Source organism: Bombina bombina, chromosome 1, assembly GCF_027579735.1.
Source record: "Bombina bombina isolate aBomBom1 chromosome 1, aBomBom1.pri, whole genome shotgun sequence".
NCBI classification, from domain to species: domain Eukaryota; kingdom Metazoa; phylum Chordata; class Amphibia; order Anura; family Bombinatoridae; genus Bombina; species Bombina bombina.
The window spans coordinates 709,210,102-709,232,035 of record NC_069499.1 but is presented as its reverse complement, the minus strand read 5'-3'; the positions used below and the strand labels follow the sequence as shown (position 1 = coordinate 709,232,035).

Below are 21,934 nucleotides of genomic sequence, written 5' to 3'. Positions count from 1 at the left end.
AACAGTTACCTAAGGCAGAGAGGTTGGCTTCTTATATACACTAGAAAAGGTGGGACACTAAGCTCCCCCACTCTTCCTTATAGGTAAGTCTTTGTTGTTGATGATGTAAAGAGACATGAGCCAAGATATGGAAATTACAGTAAATATAAATGGACACTCCATTGTTAAGATGTTTGTGTCTCTAGGTCGTTGAACTTGCCACAGTGAAGCGCCCACAAGAAAGAGGCCTTATGTTGCAGCGGTGGCATGATGAAGGGGGGGTTCTTATTATTGGGTATGAAATGTACCGGAACCTTACGCAAGGAAGGAATGTAAAAAGCAAGAAGTTGAAGGAAATCTACCAAAAGACTCTAGTTGATCCAGGTAAGGAGACCTAGTAAGAGTCCCAATGAGAATGTTTTATGTGCAGAAAGGCTTCAAACAGTGTATAATAGGAGTGTTGTTACTACAAATTATTGATTGAGATTGTCATTTTTGCATTAGAATGTTCTGTTAAAGGAATACTGAACCCAATTTTTTTCTTTTGTGATTCAAACAAAGCATGCAATTTTAAGCAACTTTCTAATTTACTCCTATTATCAATTTTTCTTTGTTCATTGCTATCTTTATTTAAAAAAGAAAGTACAGAACCCTGGACAGCACTTGTTTATTGGTGGATGAATGTATCCATCAATCGGCAAGAACAACCCAGGTTGTTCACCAAAAATGGGCCGGCATCTAAACTTACATTCTTGCTTTTCAAATAAAGATACCAAGAGAATGAAGAACATTTGCTAATAGAAGTAAATTAGAAAGTTGCTTAAAATTGCATGCTCTATCTGAATCACAAAATAAAAATTTTGGGTTCAGTGTCCCTTTAAGTCATTGAGTATCTCAGAATCGTTATTAACACATTATTAAAGAGGAATGGCTTTTTCTCTGTGAGAATAAATCTGTTCGCTATATTTTTTAATTATCCCCAGAAAGCCTTTTGTAGTACAGCGGCTATAAAAAAACCTGTATACTTTGTTTCTAGTACTATATACAAGATGATGATTTAACCACACATACCTGTAACAGTGATTATGCATCTTAGCTTGCTGTAACATACACAAGTTATTTTAACCTCTTGCTGGTAACATGAATTCAGCAGTGAATAGGTCCCTTTTTGTTTTGAGCACACACCAATGTAACACAAAAGCAATACTGATTTATGCCCTTGATTGTCATAAAAACGTGTGGAAATATCCACATTCATAGGAACACGTAACTGGTTTGACCCTGTGATTTCACAGAACAGACCAAGACAAGTGGTTATACTAAATCTTTTAAACGCAGCTGCAATTTAACCCTTTGATTTCTGTAACACGCTTAGCATTGATTGTCCCTTACTTTGCAGTCCAGTGGAGCTTATCACTTGTTGGTTAAACTGCCTCTTACCACTGAGCACAAGGAGTTGCTTGGGTGGAGAAAGCAAGCTGAGCCTTGCTGTTTCCTGAAGGTTAAGGGTGCTGGTTAGGGCTGTGCAACAGAACTTTGTGTTAAATTACTTTTCTTTTTAAAGCACTAAAGGCAATGCTGCCATACAGCATTTTTAAAGACTCTCCCGGTTCATGCTATTTATTACTCCAGTGACAGCTCCAGATTCTGCTAGTTTCCTGCAGTCATTATTGTCTTTTGTTTCCTTTTAAAGGTAATTCTTATTTAACATTGCACTACCGTGGCTCATCCTAGAAGCTCTGAGGCTTGATCCCTATTTAGGAGGCTGGACATAAATTTAAAGTATGAATCTATTTAGTGCTAGGCATGAACTTTTATCCTTTCTGTTTACAATGACTGTAGATTGCAGCGTGCTTAAGTTGCTGGCTACAGTTGACATTGATATGGTGGTGGTTTTTTGTATTCACTAGTAGTTTGTATTAACTACACAGTCTGTTAGTCTTTTACAAAACTCCCATCAAAAAGCTGATACAAAGTACAAGTACAAAACATTTTAATAAAAACTTGAATATATTCTAGAAGTAAACAATTCCATTAGTTTTTTCCTTTTTTTTTTTTTTTTTTGCTTTGCAAGTGAACCCAACCACCATTAAAAAAAAAAAATAAAAAAAAAAAATATCTGATATCTTCCCAAACTTCCTAATTAAGCATTTTCTAGTTTGCAATCATTTGTCGTCCAACTAGTTTTTTTTTAATTAAATTAGTTTTTTCAAGCCCTTTGTGTATGGTGTTTAGTCAGTTTGTCAAATTTGTTCTTAGAAGTATTTATACTTTAGAAGAGAAACTTTGTGAATTTCATGCATTGGTCAAAGTGGCTGTATATAAATATTTAATGTATCTCTTTTGTAGTTCTTCACTAGATCCTAAAAGGTTGTTCTTGTGCATAGGGAGGACAAGTAATGTTAAAGGAAACAAGTACACCATGCACATAGTGGATTTACAATAGTTTAACAGGATATCTATCAGTGCTTCGACCACCACAGGCACTGTTGTAAAAGTTACATGCAATTATAGCCAGATCTTCAAAGGGAACCCTTGGAGCTGCATGTGTTCTTGGTTTATATACAAGTGATGTTTCTCAGTCCTCTCCTATCAAATAAATTTGTTTTCAAAACATTTTTCATTAGTTTTGCCTTCATCTTTAAAGGGGTTAATAGAACATCCTGATGAAGCTTCTTTTATTTGGAACGTCAGTGCCTCTTCAATGACAGTATGTTGCTTCATCTAATTTTCTCCTGAAAGTCAATGCTGATCTGAGTTAAGTGTTTAATTCACTGCTGCTTAGCCTAAGAAAAGATCCCGGAGCTTGATTGCCTTTGATTTTTCTTTTTGAAGAACACATGCATTGTTTTGTTTTTCTTCCTTGGCTTTAAAAAATAATTACCCTGAAGACTTTTGATTTTATACTTTTAATTGAACAAGTGCTTTCAAAAACTCATGATTTCGATCATCTGTGGTCACTTGTAATAATCCAAAAGTATCTTTCTTTTACTATTTTGCACATCATAAAATGCTTCCCTTCTCCGGAACACTTACTTTTACTAACTGTGTGAAGGTATAAAAGAACACAGCTTGATTCTTCCTAATGAATGAGTTGAAGTAACAAGACCTACATATGACAGTCTTGCATATTGCTATGTGGTTAGCAGCTCTCTGGTGTTAATGGTGCAATGAAATATAACCTTAACGTTGCCGGCTGCTGCGAACAGTTTTTTAAATCAAGTTAAAGCAATTTCCTACAATTGTTTTGGATATAATGGGTACTTAGCATAATAAGAAATACCTTGAAAGGCATTATATAATTTTACCATCTCAGATAGCTTCCACATGGGAAATATCCCATTGGTTCATGGACATCTTAATTAGTATACATAATAGTAAGGCATGTTTGCATATCACACACACTTAATCGGCTTTATTTTATTTTCTATTTATCCACCAAAAATAAAACTTGTTGAACTATATATCTTACACATTTGCATGTAGTCACTTGCAGATTATCAATGTAACATCAAATGTTTGGTCTTCCTTTCACTCTGCGATCATTTTACATTATATCTACCATCACTTCAAGTAATCTCGCCAGATTATGACACTGATGAGATTTTATCACTTATATCAGCTGTTGAGTTTTCAGAATTCAGGGTAGATAAATGTATAACAGTCTAGTAGTTTAGTAGCCAGAAGAAAAAAATGTAGCTTTCCAGAATATAAGATCTGTATTGTGGTAAGCACATTTTTTTTTAAAACAAGTAATACAATCTTGCATTCAGCCAACATGTTTTCAACTGTAATTTTAAGGCATCTCATAAAAAGCATTCCTCTTTTCCTGTGCCTGTACAGTTTCTGAAAATATTTCTAAGGAATGTCAGAAGCCAGGTTTTCCTTCTGTTCCATTTACCAAATTTAAATCCGTTTCCACTCCCTTCTGTTAATAAAAATATCTGGGAAACTGTTTCTAGGTAGACACAACTATTTCCACTTTGACCTGGTATACCACTATTCCTTTTGTAAGTTAGTTCCTCTTTTAAGGATCCTTTAGATAGAAAACTTGAAGGTTTTCATAGGCGATCCTTTCAGCTTGCAGGTTTTATGTTTAGACCTGCACTCAGTGTAGCCTGTGTTGCTGCTGCTACTGCTGTTTGGTGTGATAATCTCAGAACTTTTTTTCTGTGAAACCTTTCTAGATGAGATTCAGGGTTGTATTTATCTCCTGAAAACAGTAAATTCCTTTGTGATGAAGCAGTGGAAATTATTTGCATTAATTTAAAGAATGCTGCAGTATCTGTTTTAGCTAGGCAAACCTTGTGTCTTAAAGGCATATTAACCCCATTTTTTTATTTTGTGATTCAGATAGAGCATGTAGTTTCAAACAACCTTCTACTTTAATTGTATTATAAATATTTATCTTTAGCTGAAAACAGGAATGTAAGCTTAGGAGCCTGCCCATTTCTAGAGTACTATATGTCAGCAGTTTTGCAGGAGCACTAGAGGGCAGCACTATTTCCTGCCATCAAGAGTTCTAGAAACCTACCTAGGTATCGCTTCAACAAAGAATGACATATGAAAAAAACAAATTTGACAATAGAAGTAAATTGGAAACTTTTTTTTAAAATTGGTATGCTCTGTCTGAATCACAAAAGAAAATATTTGGGTTTGCTGATATGGTTGTCAAACGCTGACTGCTTTTTCTTTGTTTTCAAGGTAAAACTCTGTTTGGATCTGGCCTGGATGCTATTATTGCTACAGTCACTAGGGGTAAGGGAGGTTTTCTTCTTAAACGGGGAGTCCACAGCTGCATTCATTACTTTTGGGAATTCAGAACCTGGCCACCAGGAGGAGGCAAAGACACCCCAGTCAAAGGCTTAAATACCTCTCCCACTTCCCTCATCCGCCAGTCATTCTTTGCCTTTCGTCACAGGAGGTGGCAGAGAAGTGTCAGAAGATTAAAGATAGTCTCTTATGGAGGGTAGTACTCTTCGGAATGGGACTGGAGTTTTAAGTAGTCCTTTCAGCCTCTCAGTGAGAGCTTGGATGAAAGTTAATCCGGAGATGCAGGGAGAGGTCTTTCTGCGAAACCATCGCGACTCATTTTAACAGCTCCTTAGCAATCAGCGTTGATGAGTTTTGCTGCCTGCTTTGTTCGCTCAAGTCCATGTCAGAAGCGAGGCTACTATCTGTCACACTTGAAGGGCCGTGTTCCTGTTCCACGACGTAGATTCCGGTAAGATCGTTTCAGTTTACTTAAGATGTGTGAAGTGTAAAGTAAACAAAGAAGTCAGGGTCTCAGTGGGACTCCTTAATCTTATGGAATAGAGGGTAAATATCTCCTGAGGGGGCTTATTGAACAGGGGGAGACTTTAATCATGTTTGTGATTCTGTCTGCTAATGTGTAGTGATATTTGGGCTTGTGGCTATATCAGAATATAACGGCCTTTTTTTGTCAGGCTGCACAGCCCTTGTGGCTTTGGCACATTTTTAGTTGGCCTGCACGGTGTACCTTGTGACCGGGTGTGGTCACATTTCTAGTCACCATTTCTGTATTCCTGACCGCGTTGCAATGGAGAGAGTCTGTTTCGCTAGTTGTCTTCGTCATAGGAGGTGTAAGGTGCCGTTTTATTTTTTCTTCCTATCCATAATTTCTATCCTAGTTATGGAGGACTCTGATTTTTTCGAGACGGATGTCTCTGTTTCAGATTCTACTTCTTGTAAAGAGTATGAAATGGCCCCGGTAATCCATGCCCATCAGTTATGTTCCGCATGCCCCTTTAGAGTGCTCTTTTCTCCCGATCCAGTGAACTTGGAGTCCGTCAAGCCATCCGCCCCTGGGGGCCCCTTATCCCGTGTGGCGAGTACCCTAGAACCTTCTTTGGCTACGCAAGCAGGTGTCTTTAATGCTGTTACCCCTTCTCCGGACGGCGGCTTGTTTACTCCAGAATTTACGGCACGGTTCCGCATGGCCATTTCTTTGGCATTGGCGCATTTACATCTTCCAGGGAGGGAGACGTTAGTGAGATTCTGTCTGTGTTCGGTGAACCAGGGCTCGTCAGGCGAGGGATCATCTGTCAGATCTTCCCTCTGGGGAAGCGGTTGCCTCTGAGGCTTCAGGGGCCCTATCCTCTTCTCGGGCTCGTCAGTTCCCCCGGCAGAGGTAAGTCTTGCTTTTCGTTATAGACTGGCGTGCTTTCGTGTCCTTCTGTAGCCTGTTTTGCAGGATCCCAGCCCAGAGGGGTTGAGGGGTCCTTAGTCTTCCGCTCCGGACAGCATGCTGGGTTAGACGTGGGGGGATGAAGTTAATCTCCTTGTCTCAAATTTATCTTTTTCTTTGGGTATCTTATTCCAGTTCTGAGCTTCGGTGTAACCATTTTTCTTGGGCGTTCACCTGTGAGTGCTGCCCCCTTTTTCGTTGATCCGGTTAGGATCTATTTGTTTTGTTTTTTTGGAAGCTCATGTTTGTTATACTTTTTCCGTTGAGAAACATTTCTTCTCTGGAATTCGATACTAGCGATTTTGTGGTCGCTTGGATACTTCTGCGGAAGTTGTATGTTAAGATTTTATTTGCATAGTCTCAAGTTTTATCGATCCCTTCTAGGGTTTTGAAATTTCTGTGACCTGCTTCAGTTCCGGAATGCCCTCTGTAGCAGGCTGGTCCTGGTCGGGCGCTGGTTTCTGTTCCTTAAGGATATATATACCATCCACGTGGTGCTGGGATATCTGGTTGACCTGGTTGGGTGGTGAATTTTCTCTCAGACTGGAGGTTTATTATGCTTGGGTTCCTCCTTCAGCACGATATATTCCCTGTGAATTGGGATTGCCAGGGAGAGGAACTCTCCCTTGACGGGGCTAAGAGAGGAGGCCTTTTTGTTTGACGTCAGGCTGGTTCTTGTTGCTTCTTTTTGGATGGGGCATCAAGGGTTTTGTTCAGTCCTCTTGGGCCTGTTCCTGTTTGTTGGGCCTGAACGGATCCTGCTAAGAAGCACTCCGAAGGTCTTTGACCTCAGAGCTAGTTCTCTCCATTTCCATTTGGGCTGGTGTTTGTCTCCTTAACTTGGAGTACCAGGTTGGGTTTTTTTTTTAATCCCTCCTATGGTTTTGCTTTTATTGATCTACTCTCTTTGAAACTCTTGTCCTCTGTACCTCTTCCATAAGGAGCAAGGTGTCTTAGATTTCCTTCTTTCCCTTGTTGGGGGATGGTTGTTTGGTCATCGGTTTTGGTGGATCAGGCACTTTTGTCTGCCTTTATTCCTCATTCTGCTTCTCGTCTGCTCCCATGTTTTTAGGGACTATAGAGAATGCGTTAATCTCTTTGGTGGTCCTGGAAGCTACCCTTTCTTACATCATATCAGTTGATATGTTGTTGTTGGGATATCGATGTTAGTCATCTTGTTGTCCCTTGGTCCTGGGGGTTACGAGGAGGTGGACCAAATGGATCGTTTCTGATTTGTGCAGCCTCTGTTGCAGAGGTGTACTTTTTATTGGCAGCTTCTTAGCTGTCGGTCTGAAGGGTATTTTGCCTCGAATTTTGGAAAAGTAACTTTTCTGTCTCTGGGATGCTTAGTGAACGTCCAGTGCCTAGGGCCTTTGGATGGGTTGTGCTTGCATCTTCTAGGGTTTTCCGTATGAGGTATTTCTATGGTTCCTCAGGGGTTCCTAGTCTGTGACCGGCTCAGTTTTCAGTGTGCCCGGTTGTTTGATCTTGGCTAGTATATCTGGCCGGACCTCCTAGTTGGATCCCAAGTGATTCAGCCCTTAAGGTTGAGTCATTCGCTTGCTACTTCGGGCGGAGACTTGAGAAGGGCTTGATGGCTTGTTAGCTGCCTAGCAAGCAGAAGATTGATCTCTTATTCAGCCGTTCCACTTTATAGGTGGGCTCGCTGGCTGTCTGTCTGGCTCCTGTACCGGCTGTTACAACTGGAGGGTGTCTTTTTCAGTCGGTTCTGTTTTTGCTGTCTGTTCGATGACATATGTTCTGTACCTGTGGTTGAGCAGGTATCTTTTCATTTCCTTCCTCTTAGGGGGAGCGGGATATTCCATGGTGTCCGCCTAATGCTCGGAGGGGAGTCCTTCGACCTTGTGGTATAGTCATATTGAGGTGGATTCTGGTATTTTGTTCACACTGTTGTGTCAGTGTGTGGTCTCCCTTTGTCTGGGAGTTCACCTTCCTGTAGGGAAGGAATCTGGGTCTGGGTTCTGGAACCTGAAATCGTACTACGTTCTGTTATGGATTGGTGGTTTATCATGCCAAGCCTATTACATATGGTCAGGGTTTGCCTACCCTTTGTTACTGTTTAGTCCTCTTTTGAGTTCTGTGTAATACGGGGGTTTATTTATTTCCTTATCTCTGGACATGCCAGGCATTTTTGGTGTTGGGCCTTTGTCTCGAGGAAGTAGCCCATGTAACCTAATGGTGGGTTTTTGGGGGTTTGCAACTTGAGTTGTTGGTTCGAATCCAGCTGTGGGCCGGTTTTACATTTTTCGGTCTGAGGCCTAGGGATCGGTTAAGGTTTGACTGTGTTCTTCTCCAGATCTTGTGATGTCTCTAGAGGTGGAGATTACAGGAGTTTTTACTCAGCATGTTTTTTCTGCTTCCCTAATTTTGTAAAGGAATGATTTTCTGCATTTCCAGAGGGTTCCCTCTGTTGGAGTCTCCTGGCGCAGTTTCTAACTTGACAGGCTTGTGTTTGTGACTGATGTCTACTAGTCTTGTATGGCAGAGTGGGATCCGGGAGCTCCATCTGGAGCACGATAAGTGCTTATGCTGCTAATTGTTGAAAGTTCTAGGGAATATCCGCTTATTCCACAATAGCTCTTTCGTGTGTGCAGACTGCACTCTGTGTGAGTTATGGGTTCTGCTCCGCCTTCAGGGTTTTCTTTGGATCAAATATTGGTCCTTTGGACTTTCTCCAGACTGGGTAGGGTTTTCTTTCATGTAATTAGCAAGAGTCCATGAGCTAGTGACGTATGGGATATACATTCCTACCAGGAGGGGCAAAGTTTCCCAAACCTCAAAATGCCTATGGAGGTGGTGAAGTAAGTTTGTGCTAGATTCTACGTTGATATGCGCTCCGCAGCAGGTTGGAGCCCGGTTTTCCTCTCAGCGTGCAGTGAATGTCAGAGGGATGTGAGGAGAGTATTGCCTATTTGAATTCAATGATCTCCTTCTACGGGGTCTATTTCATAGGTTCACTGTTATCGGTCGTAGAGATTCATCTCTTACCTCCCTTTTCAGATCAACGATATACTCTTATATATACCATTACCTCTACTGATTTTCGTTTCAGTACTGGTCTGGCTTTCTACAACTTGTAGATGAGTGTCCTGGGGTAAGTAAGTCTTATTTTCTGTGACACTCTAAGCTATGGTTGGGCACTTTTTTATAAAGTTCTAAATATATGTATTCAAACATTTATTTGCCTTGACTCAGGATGTTCAACGTTCCTTATTTCAGACAGTCAGTTTCATATTTGGGATAATGCATATGAATAAATCAATTTTTTCTTACCTTAAAATTTGACTTTTTCCCTGTGGGCTATTAGGCTCGCGGGGGCTGAAAATGCTTCATTTTATTGCGTCATTCTTGGCGCTGACTTTTTTTGGCGCAAATTTTTTTTTCTGTTTCCGGCGTCATACGTGTCGCCGGGAGTTGCGTCATTTTTTTGACGTTTTGGATGTGGCGTCATTTTTGGCGCCAAAAGCATTTAGGCGCCAAATAATGTGGGCGTCTTTTTTGGCGCTAAAAAATATGGGCGTCACTATTAAGTCTCATTATTTATTGCTTCTGGTTGAAGCTTGTTCACTGGCATTTTTTCCCCCATTCCTGAAACTGTCATTTAAGGAATTTGATCAATTTTGCTTTATATATTGTTTTTTCTATTACATATTGCAAGATGTCTCCGATTGTCCCTGAGTCAGAAGCCACTTCTGGAAAAATGCTTAACTGAGTTTCAGTTCTACCAAAGCTAAGTTCATTTATTTTAAATGTTATAAATGTTTATCTTTAGCTATGGTTTGTATTAAGTTATTATGATATACTTTTACATGCAGATTCCATTAGTATTTATGCTTTATACATTTCCATTCTTAAGTACAAGAAATGTTTAGAAGATTTATAAGAAATATTTTTTCTGATTAAGGCTTTGTCTGACTTCGTGCCTTCTAATACAATTTTTAGGTCTTTTTCACTTCTTTTTTAATTATTGAAGTTTCAAATGACCAACAACATACTGTTTTATCCTTCTCTGATGATGTTTTTTTCTCTTTCAGAAATTCTCTTCATCAGATATTGACACTAACAAATCTACTTTTTTATATAAATTTTTTATTATTAAAGTACATTTGTTCTTTGTTGAAGAGGTGTTGATTATTTTGGATATTAAGGTAACTAGTTCTTTAAAACTAGCTGACACTATTTCTGCCTTTTTATTCTTCTGTGATTTCAGAGGTTTTCCTTCCAATTCCCCATACTAGGGAATGGAATAGGCTGAGAATTTTCTTTTATTTTTAAACTATATTCTTTGTCAGCAGTTACATTTAATTTGGAGGGTTCTCCAATTTATTGGAGCTATCTCTACTCCTACTAATTGATATTGTTGTTATAGCAAAATAATATTTATTTTCCTTTATATAGTTATCTTATTTATGGAAAATTATTTAGTTTCAGGTACTTTTCTTGGTCCTGTGATTTTGCAATTGCTTCATTTTTTCTGTTTACTTTAAGATCAAGTATCAGATTATGATTTATTTTAGCATTGTTAAAGGGACAACATTTACTAGACTAGGTGCTGTTGCATTTGTCTTGTTGTTTTGCATTTTGCAAGTCCTCTGTTTTGACTGGTCCTTTAAACTGGACTATCATGCTAATGATTTCATTTGTGTCTTCATTTTATTGAATATATTCGCAAATGAGGGTTAGCTAGAAGAATTTTGTGATTTTTAAAAAAAAAAAAAAAAAAGAAAATCCATATTTCTTCTGTTAAGTGTGATCAGTCCACGGGTCATCATTACTTGTGGGATATTAACTGCTCCCCTACAGGAAGTGCAAGAGGATTCACCCAGCAGAGTTGCTATATAGCTCCTCCCCTCTACGTCACCTCCAGTCATTCTCTTGCACCCAACGACTAGATAGGATGTGTGAGAGGACTATGGTGATATATTTAGTTTTTATATCTTCAATCAAAAGTTTGTTATTTTATAATAGCACCGGAGTGTGTTATTCCTTCTCTGGTAGAATTTGAAGAAGAATCTACCTGAGTTTTTCTATGATTTTAGCCGGAGTAGTTAAGATCATATTGCTGTTTCTCGGCCATCTGAGGAGAGGTAAACTTCAGATCAGGGGACAGCAGGCAGATTAATCTGCAAAGAGGTATGTAGCAGTTTATTATTTTCTGACATGGAATTGATGAGAAAATCCTGCCATACCGTTATAATGTAAACTCAGCCTTGAATGCAGTAGATGTAGCTGATATCAGGCTGTCATGTATGTATATTTTACACTTCAGTTTTCTGGGAAATGGTACTTCTCTGGCTTTTAAACTGTATACATAGACTTAACCTATTTTGCAGGGACTTGCAATAGGTTTTAAATGACAATTAATTATTGAGGTAAAACGTTTTTTTGCTGGCATGTAAAAACGTTTTTTTCTCTGAGGTACTGGGTGAGGGGAGAGTAAAAATGTTTTGGGCACTTTTTTTCCACTTGGCAATAGTTTTGATTTAAATTAGAGCAGTTCACTGATCCCTCTCACTGTTATGTGTGTGGGGGAGGTGCCATTTTGGTGCTTTCACTATGCATCAGAAAAACTCAGTCAGAGGTTCATTTTCTTCCTGCATGATCCGGTTCATCTCTACAGAGTTCAGGGATCTCAAGAGTCTTTTTTGAGGGAAGTAATCATTCACAGCAGAGCTGTGCTGATTGTATTGACTGTGATATAAAAAACGTTTATTTGTGTATTTTTTTCTGCTGCCTGGGTTAGTTATCATTTGCTGAGGGGAACAATCCTTTGCTAAAACTGTATATTCTGACAAAGATTGATGCTATAACTTAATTATTTTATCTGTTAAAATATTTTCTGTGCTTCTTAAAGGCACAGTTCGTTTTCATATTATTTGTAAATTACTTTGAAAAGTATTTCCAAGTTGCTGTTTATTTGCTAGTGTGTTAAACATGTCTGATTCAGAGGAATATCTCTGTGCTATATGTGTTAATGCCAAAGTGGAGCCCAATAGAAATTTATGTACTAAATGTATTGATGCTACTTTAAAAAATAGTCAATCTGTACAAATTGAACATATTTCACCAAACAACGAGGGGAGAGTTATGCCGACTAACTCGCCTCACGTGTCAGTACCTGCATCTCCCGCTCAGGAGGTGCGTGATATTGTAGCGCCGAGTGCATCTGGGCGGCCATTACAAATCACATTACAAGATATGGCTACTGTTATGACTGAAGTTTTGGCTAAACTACCAGAACTAAGAGGTAAACGTGATCACTCTGGGATGAGAACAGAGTGCGCTGATAATGCAAGGGCCATGTCTGATACTGCGTCACAGTTTGCAGAACGTGAAGACGGAGAGCTTCATTCTGTGGGTGACGGTTCTGATCCAAATAAACTGGACTCAGACATTTCAAATTTTAAATTTAAGCTTGAGAACCTCCGTGTGTTACTAGGGGAGGTATTAGCGGCTCTGAATGATTGTAACACAGTTGCAATCCCAGAAAAAATGTGTAGGTTGGATAAATATTTTGCGGTACCGACGAGTACTGACGTTTTTCCTATACCTAAGAGACTTACTGACATTGTTACTAAGGAGTGGGATAGACCCGGTGTGCCTTTCTCACCCCCTCCTATATTCAGAAAAATGTTTCCAATAGACGCCGCCACACGGGACTTATGGCAAATGGTCCCTAAGGTGGAGGGAGCAGTTTCTACTTTAGCTAAGCGCACCACTATCCCAGTGGAGGATAGCTGTGCTTTTTCAGATCCAATGGATAAAAAATTAGAGGGTTACCTTAAGAAAATGTTTGTTCAACAAGGGTTTATATTGCAACCTCTTGCATGTATTGCGCCTGTCACGGCTGCAGCAGCATTTTGGTTTGAGTCTCTGGAAGAGACACTTCAATCATCCACACTAGATGACATCACACACAAACTTAAATTCCTTAAGTTAGCTAATTCATTTATTTCAGATGCCGTAGTACATTTAACTAAACTTGCGGCTAAAAATTCAGGATTCGCCATTCAGGCACGCAGAGCTCTGTGGCTAAAATCCTGGTCAGCTGATGTTACGTCTAAATCTAAATTGCTTAATATTCCTTTCAAAGGGCAGACCTTATTCGGGCCCGGCTTGAAAGAGATTATTGATGACATTACAGGAGGTAAAGGTCATGCCCTGCCTCAGGACAAGGCCAAAGCCAAGGCTAGACAGTCCAATTTTCGTTCCTTTCGTAATTTTAAAGCAGGAGCAGCATCAACTTCCTCTGCACCAAAACAGGAAGGAGCTGTTGCTCGCTACAGACAAGGCTGGAAACCTAACCAGTCCTGGAACAGGGGCAAACAGGCCAGAAAACCTGCTGCTGCCCCTAAGACAGCATGAATTGAGGGCCCCCGATCCGGGACCGGATCTAGTGGGGGGCAGACTTTCCCTCTTCGCCCAGGCTTGGGCAAGAGATGTTCAGGATCCCTGGGCGTTAGAGATCATATCTCAGGGATACCTTCTGGACTTCAAATCCTCTCCCCCAAGAGGGAGATTTCATCTGTCAAGGTTGTCAACAAACCTAACAAAGAAGGAAGCGTTTCTACGCTGCGTACAAGATCTTTTATTAATGGGAGTGATCCATCCAGTTCCGCGGTTGGAACAAGGACAAGGGTTTTACTCAAATCTGTTTGTAGTTCCCAAAAAGAGGGAACCTTCAGGCCAATCTTGGATTTAAAGATCCTAAACAAATTCCTAAGAGTTCCATCGTTCAAGATGGAAACTATTCGAACAATTTTGCCCATGATCCAAGAGGGTCAGTACTTGACCACAGTGGATTTAAAGGATGCTTACCTTCACATACCGATTCACAGAAGTCATTACCGGTATCTAAGGTTTGCCTTTTTAGACAGGCATTACCAGTTTGTAGCTCTTCCATTCGGACTGGCTACGGCTCCAAGAATCTTCACAAAGGTTCTGGGCACTCTTCTGGCGGTACTAAGACCGCAAGGAATTTCAGTAGCTCCGTACTTAGACGACATACTGATACAAGCTTCAAGCTTTCAAACTGCCAAATCTCATACAGAGATAGTACTGGCATTTCTAAGGTCGCATGGATGGAAAGTGAACGAAGAGAAAAGTTCACTCGTTCCACTCACAAGAGTTCCCTTCCTGGGGACTCTTATAGATTCTGTAGAAATGAAGATTTACCTGACAGAGGACAGGCTATCAAGACTTCAAAGTGCTTGCCGCACTCTTCATTCCATTCAACACCCGTCAGTGGCTCAATGTATGGAGGTAATCGGCTTAATGGTAGCGGCAATGGACATAGTACCCTTTGCACGCTTACACCTCAGACCACTGCAACTGTGCATGCTAGGTCAGTGGAATGGGGATTACTCAGACTTATCCCCTTCTCTGAATCTGGATCAAGAGACCAGAAATTCTCTTCTATGGTGGCTTTCTCGGCCACACCTGTCCAGGGGGATGCCATTCAGCAGACCAGACTGGACAATTGTAACAACAGACGCCAGCCTTCTAGGTTGGGGTGCCGTCTGGAATTCCCTGAAGGCTCAGGGACTATGGAGTCAGGAGGAGAGTCTCCTGCCAATAAACATTCTGGAATTGAGAGCAGTTCTCAATGCCCTCCTGGCTTGGCCCCAGTTGACAACTCGGGGGTTCATCAGGTTTCAGTCGGACAACATCACGACTGTAGCTTACATCAACCATCAGGGAGGGACAAGAAGCTCCCTAGCTATGATGGAAGTATCAAAGATAATTCGCTGGGCAGAGTCTCACTCTTGCCACCTGTCAGCAATCCACATCCCGGGAGTGGAGAACTGGGAGGCGGATTTCTTAAGTCGTCAGACTTTTCATCCGGGGGAGTGGGAACTTCATCCAGAGGTCTTTGCCCAAATACTTCCACGTTGGGGCAAACCAGAGATAGATCTCATGGCGTCTCGACAGAACGCCAAGCTTCCGCGCTACGGGTCCAGATCCAGGGATCCGGGAGCGGTCCTGATAGATGCCTTGACAGCACCATGGACCTTCAGGATGGCTTATGTGTTTCCACCTTTCCCGATGCTTCCTCGATTGATTGCCAGAATCAAACAGGAGAAAGCATCAGTGATTCTAATAGCGCCTGCATGGCCACGCAGGACTTGGTATACAGATCTGGTGGACATGTCATTCTGTCCACCTTGGTCGTTACCTCTGAAACAGGACCTTCTGATTCAGGGTCCTTTCAAACATCAAAATCTAACTTCTCTGAAGCTGACTGCTTGGAAATTGAACGCTTGATCTTATCAAAGCGTGGTTTTTCTGAGTCAGTTATTGATACCTTAATACAGGCTAGGAAGCCTGTCACCAGAAAGATTTACCATAAAATATGGCGTAAATACCTATATTGGTGCGAATCCAAAGGTTACTCTTGGAGTAAGGTTAGGATTCCTAGGATATTGTCTTTTCTACAAGAAGGTTTAGAAAAGGGGTTATCCGCTAGTTCCTTAAAGGGACAGATCTCAGCTCTGTCCATTCTGTTACACAAGCGTCTGTCAGAAGTTCCAGACGTTCAGGCTTTTTGTCAGGCTTTGGCCAGGATTAAACCTGTGTTTAAAGCTGTGGCTCCACCATGGAGTTTAAACCTTGTTCTTAACGTTTTACAGGGTGTTCCGTTTGAACCCCTTCATTCCATTGATATAAAGTTGTTCTATTTTTAATGGCTATTTCCTCGGCTCGAAGAGTCTCTGAGTTATCAGCCTTACATTGTGATTCTCCTTATTTGATTTTTCACTCGGATAAGGTAGTTCTGCGTACTAAGCCTGGGTTCTTACCTAAGGTAGTCACTAACAGGAATATCAATCAGGAGATTGTTGTTCCATCCTTGTGCCCAAATCCTCCTTCGAGGAAGGAACGTCTTTTGCACAATCTGGATGTAGTTCGTGCCCTTAAATTTTATTTACAGGCAACTAAAGATTTTCGACAAACGTCTTCCCTGTTTGTCGTTTACTCTGGTCAGAGGAGAGGTCAAAAAGCTTCTGCTACCTCTCTCTCTTTTTGGCTTCGTAGCATATTTCGTTTAGCTTATGAGACTGCTGGACAGCAGCCTCCTGAAAGAATTACAGCTCATTCCACTAGAGCTGTGGCTTCCACTTGGGCCTTTAAGAATGAGGCCTCTGTTGAACAGATTTGCAAGGCTGCAACTTGGTCTTCGCTTCATACTTTTTCCAAATTTTACAAATTTGACACTTTTGCTTCCTCGGAGGCTATTTTTGGGAGAAAGGTTCTTCAGGCAGTGGTTCCTTCTGTATAAAGAGCCTGCCTATCCCTCCCGTCATCCGTGTACTTTTGCTTTGGTATTGGTATCCCACAAGTAATGATGACCCGTGGACTGATCACACTTAACAGAAGAAAACATAATTTATGCTTACCTGATAAATTCCTTTCTTCTGTAGTGTGATCAGTCCACGGCCCGCCCTGTTTTTTAAGGCAGGTAAATATTTTTTAAATTATACTCCAGTCACCACTACACCCTTGGCTTCTCCTTTCTCGTTGGTCCTTGGTCGAATGACTGGAGGTGACGTAGAGGGGAGGAGCTATATAGCAACTCTGCTGGGTGAATCCTCTTGCACTTCCTGTAGGGGAGCAGTTAATATCCCACAAGTAATGATGACCCGTGGACTGATCACACTACAGAAGAAAGGAATTTATCAGGTAAGCATAAATTATGTTTTCTTTTGTTCTAAGATAATCAATTATAATTGGATTCAATTCTTAACTGTTACTATGGGCTTCAAGATTGAGTTCTAAGACTAAACTTTAAGCTTATATTAGTTTGGTTGTTCTTATTAAGGAACGAATTCCTGAGTTCTTTCCCAAGTAACATGTTTATAATTGGGGTTCGAAATCAGCTCCCTAATATTGCGATGTACGTGCCGTATTCCAGCTTGGCTGGTAAGGGGCAGGTTAAGACTTCTTTGAAATTTGTTTGGTTCTATTCTGTCCAAATTTCTTTGATTTTATTCCAGTAAGGCTAACACTTTCTTTCAGTGTGTTTCTGTCCTATATATTTTGGATACTGTTGAAGCATGGCTCAAGCGCTGCTCAGATCTGGAATCTTTTGGGGTATTTCTTCCAGTTCTTTTTCTAGGAACTGGGTTTTGGAGTTTTATTCAAACTATTCTGCCTTTTTTATAGTCATTGATAGCATTATTTGTTTTCATTAGATACAATAAATGCATATTCTTCATTTTTCTGTTTTCATTCAGATTTTTTCCTGTGGATGCCGAATCTCATATGTTTCACTTGCTCTTCAGGACATAGTTAGAGGATCTTTTTTTCAAAAGCTCTTGATTCCTCACGCAAGGGTCACCTTTTTTTAGGTTTCCAGATGGTTTATGTCACTATCTTTGTCTCTATCAGACAAGGGACAATTTGATTTGGGTTCCGTCTGTCGGTACCTTTAGTCTCTATTTCCTTCAGTTGCTATATATGCATAGAAGTTTTAACAGCATTGGATTCAATTCCCTTTGCTCATTTTCAATGGAAAGATCCTTTCCAGCTTTTTATGAGTGTTGTTTCTTCAAGAACATGGTTGGAGGATCAATTAACCAAAAAGTTTGTTGATTCCTCAGACAAGAGTAACCTTTTTTAGATTTCCGGATAGATTCAGTGTCCATGTCTCTGTTTCTGTTGGATTAGAGACGTCTGAAATTGGTTTCAGCTTATCGAAACCTTCAGTCTCAATCATTCCCTTCGGTAGCCTTATGCATGGAAATTCTAGGTTCTTATGACTGCTGCATTGGACGTGTTCCCCTTTGCTCATTTTCACATGTGACCTCTTCAGCTCTGTATGCTGAACCGGTGGTGCCGGGATTATAAAAAGATATCTCATTTAATATCTTTCAAACCGATTGTTCGACACCCTCTGATGTGGTACAGACCACCATCGTTTAGTTCAGGGGGCTTCTTTTTTTCTTCCAACCTGGACTGTGATCTCAACAGATGCAAGTCTGACAGGTTGGGGAGCTGTATGGGGTTTTCTGACAGCACAAGGGGTTTGGGAAATCTCAGGAGGTGAGATTTCCAATCAATATTTTGGAACTCCGTGCAATTTTCAGAGCTCTTCAGTCATGGCCTCTTCTAAAGAGAGAATCGTTCATTTGTTTTCAGACAGACAATGTCACAACTGTGGCATATATCAATCATCAAGGAGGGACTCACAGTCCTCTGGCTATGAAAGAAGTATCTCGAATACTGGTACGGGCGGAATCCAGCTCCTGTCTAATCTCTGTGGTTCATATCCCAGGTATAGACAATTGGGATGCGGATTATCTCAGTCACCAAGCGTTACATCCGGGCGAGTGGTCTCTTCACCCAGAGGTGTTTCTTCAGATTGTTCAAATGTGGGAACTTCCAGAAATAGATCTGATGGTTTCGCATCTACACAAGAAACTTCCCAGGTATCTGTCCAGATCCAGGGATCCTCAGGCGGAAGCAGTGGATGCATTGTCACTTCCTTGGAAGTATCATCCTGCCTATATCTTTCCGCCTCTAGTTCTTCCAAGAGTAATCTCCAAGATTCTGAAGGAATGCTCGTTTTTTCTGCTGGTGGCTCCAGCATGGCCTCACAGGTTTTGGTATGTGGATCTTGTTCGAATGGCTTCTTGTCATCCGTGGACTCTTCCGTTAAGACCAGACCTTCTGTCATAAGGTCCTTTTTTACCATCAGGATCTCAAATCCTTAACTTTAAAGGTATGGAGATTGAACGCTTGATTCTTAGTCAAAGAGGTTTCTCTGACTCTGTGATTAATACTATGTTACAGGCTCGTAGATCTGTATCTAGGATGATATATTATCGAGTCTGGAAGACTTACATTTCTTGGTGTCTTTCTCATCTTTTTTCCTGGCATTCTTTTAGAATTCCGAGAATTTTACAGTTTCTTCAGGATGGTTTGGATAAAGGTTTGTCTGCAAGTTCCTTGAAAGGACAAATCTCTGCTTTCTGTTCTTTTTCACAGAAGGATTGCTATTCTTCCTGATATTCATTGTTTTATACAAGCTTTGGTTCGTATAAAATCTGTTATTAAGTCAATTTTCTCCTCCTTGGAGTTTGAATTTGGTTCTGGGGGCTCTTCAAACTCCTCCGTTTGAACCTATGCATTCACTGGACATTTAATTACTTTCTTGGAAAGTTTTGTTTCTTTTGGCCATCTCTTCTGCTAGAAGAGTTTCTGAATTATCTGCTCTTTTCTTGTGAGTCTCCTTTTCTGATTTTTCATCAGGATGAGGCGGTGTTGCGAACTTCTTTTTAATTTTTTACCTAAGGTTGTGAATTCTAACAACATTAGTAGAGAAATTGTGGTTCCTTCATTATGTCCTAATCCTAAGAATTCTAAGGAGAGATCTTTGCATTCTTTGGATGTTGTTAGAGCTTTGAAATATTATGTTGAAGCTAAGAATTTCCGAAAGACTTCTAGTCTATTGGTTATCTTTTCCGGTTCTAGGAAAGGTCAGAAGGCCTCTGCCATTTCTTTGGCATCTTGGTTGAAATCTTTAATTCATCATGCTTATGTCGAGTCGGGTAAATCTCCGCCTCAAAGGATTACAGCTCATTCTACTAGGTCAGTTTCTACTTCCTGGGCGTTTAGGAATGAAGCTTTGATTGTTCAGATTTGCAAAGCGGCAACTTGGTCTTCTTTGCATACTTTTACTAAATTCTACCATTTTGATGTGTATTCTTCTTCTGAAGCAGTTTTTGGTAGAAAAAATACTTCAGGCAGCTGTTTTAGTTTGATTCTTCTGCTTATAATTTCAGTTTTCTTCATTATAAGATTTAAACTTTATTTTGGGTGTAGATTATTTTTCAGCGTTATTGGCTGTCTTTATTTTATCCCTCCCTCTCTAGTGACTCTTGCGTGGAAGATCCACATCTTGGGTAGTCATTATCCCATACGTCACTAGCTCCTGGACTCTTGCTAATTACATGAAAGAAAACATAATTTATGTAAGAACTTACCTGATAAATTAATTTCTTTCATATTAGCAAGAGTCCATGAGGCCCACCCTTTTTTGTGGTGGTTATGATTTTTTTGTATAAAGCACAATTATTCCAATTCCTTATTTTTTATGCTTTCGCACTTTTTTCTTATCACCCCACTTCTTGGCTATTCGTTAAACTGATTTGTGGGTGTGGTGAGGGGTGTATTTATGGGCATTTTGAGGTTTGGGAAACTTTGCCCCTCCTGGTAGGAATGTATATCCCATACGTCACTAGCTCATGGACTCTTGCTAATATGAAAGAAATGAATTTATCAGGTAAGTTCTTAAATAAATTGTTTTTTTCCCTTTCTTAATTCTGGTAGGTTGTTGGAGTTTATCTCTCATTTTTCTTTGTCTTTCTGCAACCTGCGTCTGTGCTCAAGTTTGCTGGGGTTCCTTTTTTACCCTAGTTGCTGAGATTTTAGATCTCTTATTGACTATTTCTGTTTGCTTTTCCCTTCTGGGAATATATGGAATCGGTACGGCCTTGGAGCCGGTGAGACTTGTCTCTTCGGGGTCTTTGTGCTTGGTGGAATTTAGTACCTTTTGAGCGGTCTCTATCTGGGCTTTACTGGATTTATCTGTTGGGCAGTTACTTAATCCTTTTTGTTCTGCTCGGTACAGCATTTGTTGATTGGTTTGGGTAATTTCAGGCTGTGGTGCCCTTCGAATGGGCCGCCTTGTCTACCCGCCCTTTTTTGCATTCAGTGTTTTCTATATCTTGGGTATTGTTTTCCCAAAAGTGAAAAAGTTATGGAGATTAGGCACTTAATCTGCAAAAGGGATAAAGGTGTATATGGAAGTCGTTAGCTAAATATGTAGAAAAAACTGGACCTTTGACAGAATAAGTGAAAAATTCTTCTACAATTTATTTTCAAAATAAAAACATGATAATACCAAGATAAAATAAATCACAATCCCTAAGTGTTGCAACACTATATTGATCAATTCATAAAATTTCTAAAATTCAGATATACATTTGTTTCATACACAAATAAAAGGATTTAGCTGCTCTTTTGTATCCTTTGTTCAAAGATTTTAGATAGAATGTATTCTTTTATTTCAACACAATTAATAATATTTGTCTCTATTCGATATTTTATATCTATATTTCATCAACTTTAAAATAACAAATATGTAGCAAAAACTAACAATTAGTTAAAACAATTTAAATGCAAGACTGATTATAAATGATATCCCCACAATGGCTGTTTACTTATATTGGTTGTAATTTTGTGTATCTAAAAAGTTCATCAAAGCATTTGTAAGTAATTGGAGATAAATTACTGAGGGCTGTGTTCTTTATCCTTATATTTATGTTGTGATAAATTACGGTTTCACAGTTACCTCTTCGTATCCTCAGTGAGCTTAATTTGTAGAAAAGGAATGTTCCAAACAGTGTTTAGGGGTGATTTTCTTACCCTCCCTTGTGAGCTGTTACTACTCACGGCTTCCCAGCGGTTCCTATGTGTCCTCAGTTTGACTCTCAGACAAGGGGTTTCGGTAGGTAATTTTCCTTTGTGTTACCTTGTCACTGGTCCTTGTAGAAAGTGCTCTGATTACAGCACCAAACTTTAGACAATCCTTTTGTTTCTGTAACTTGCGCAAGTTAGCTTTTCTGTTTGTAGTTCCTCAATCTCCTGCACTTAAGTACTTCTGTACGCAGGAAAAAAAACAGGCTTTTTCTTTCTTGGTGTTCACACAGATATCAACATGTTTCG

The 21,934-nt window shown here is 40.0% G+C and overlaps 1 protein-coding gene across 1 annotated transcript in view; it reads left to right on the top strand.

Annotated features, from left to right (window-relative positions):
- ATRX (ATRX chromatin remodeler) overlaps nt 1-21,934 on the top strand; it is a 783,199-nt gene that overhangs the window by 477,808 nt on the left and 283,457 nt on the right. Inside the window, exon 19 of the mRNA XM_053714433.1 lies at nt 186-363. Coding sequence (XP_053570408.1) covers nt 186-363 — 178 coding nt within the window. The remainder of the gene's footprint in view (nt 1-185; nt 364-21,934) is intronic.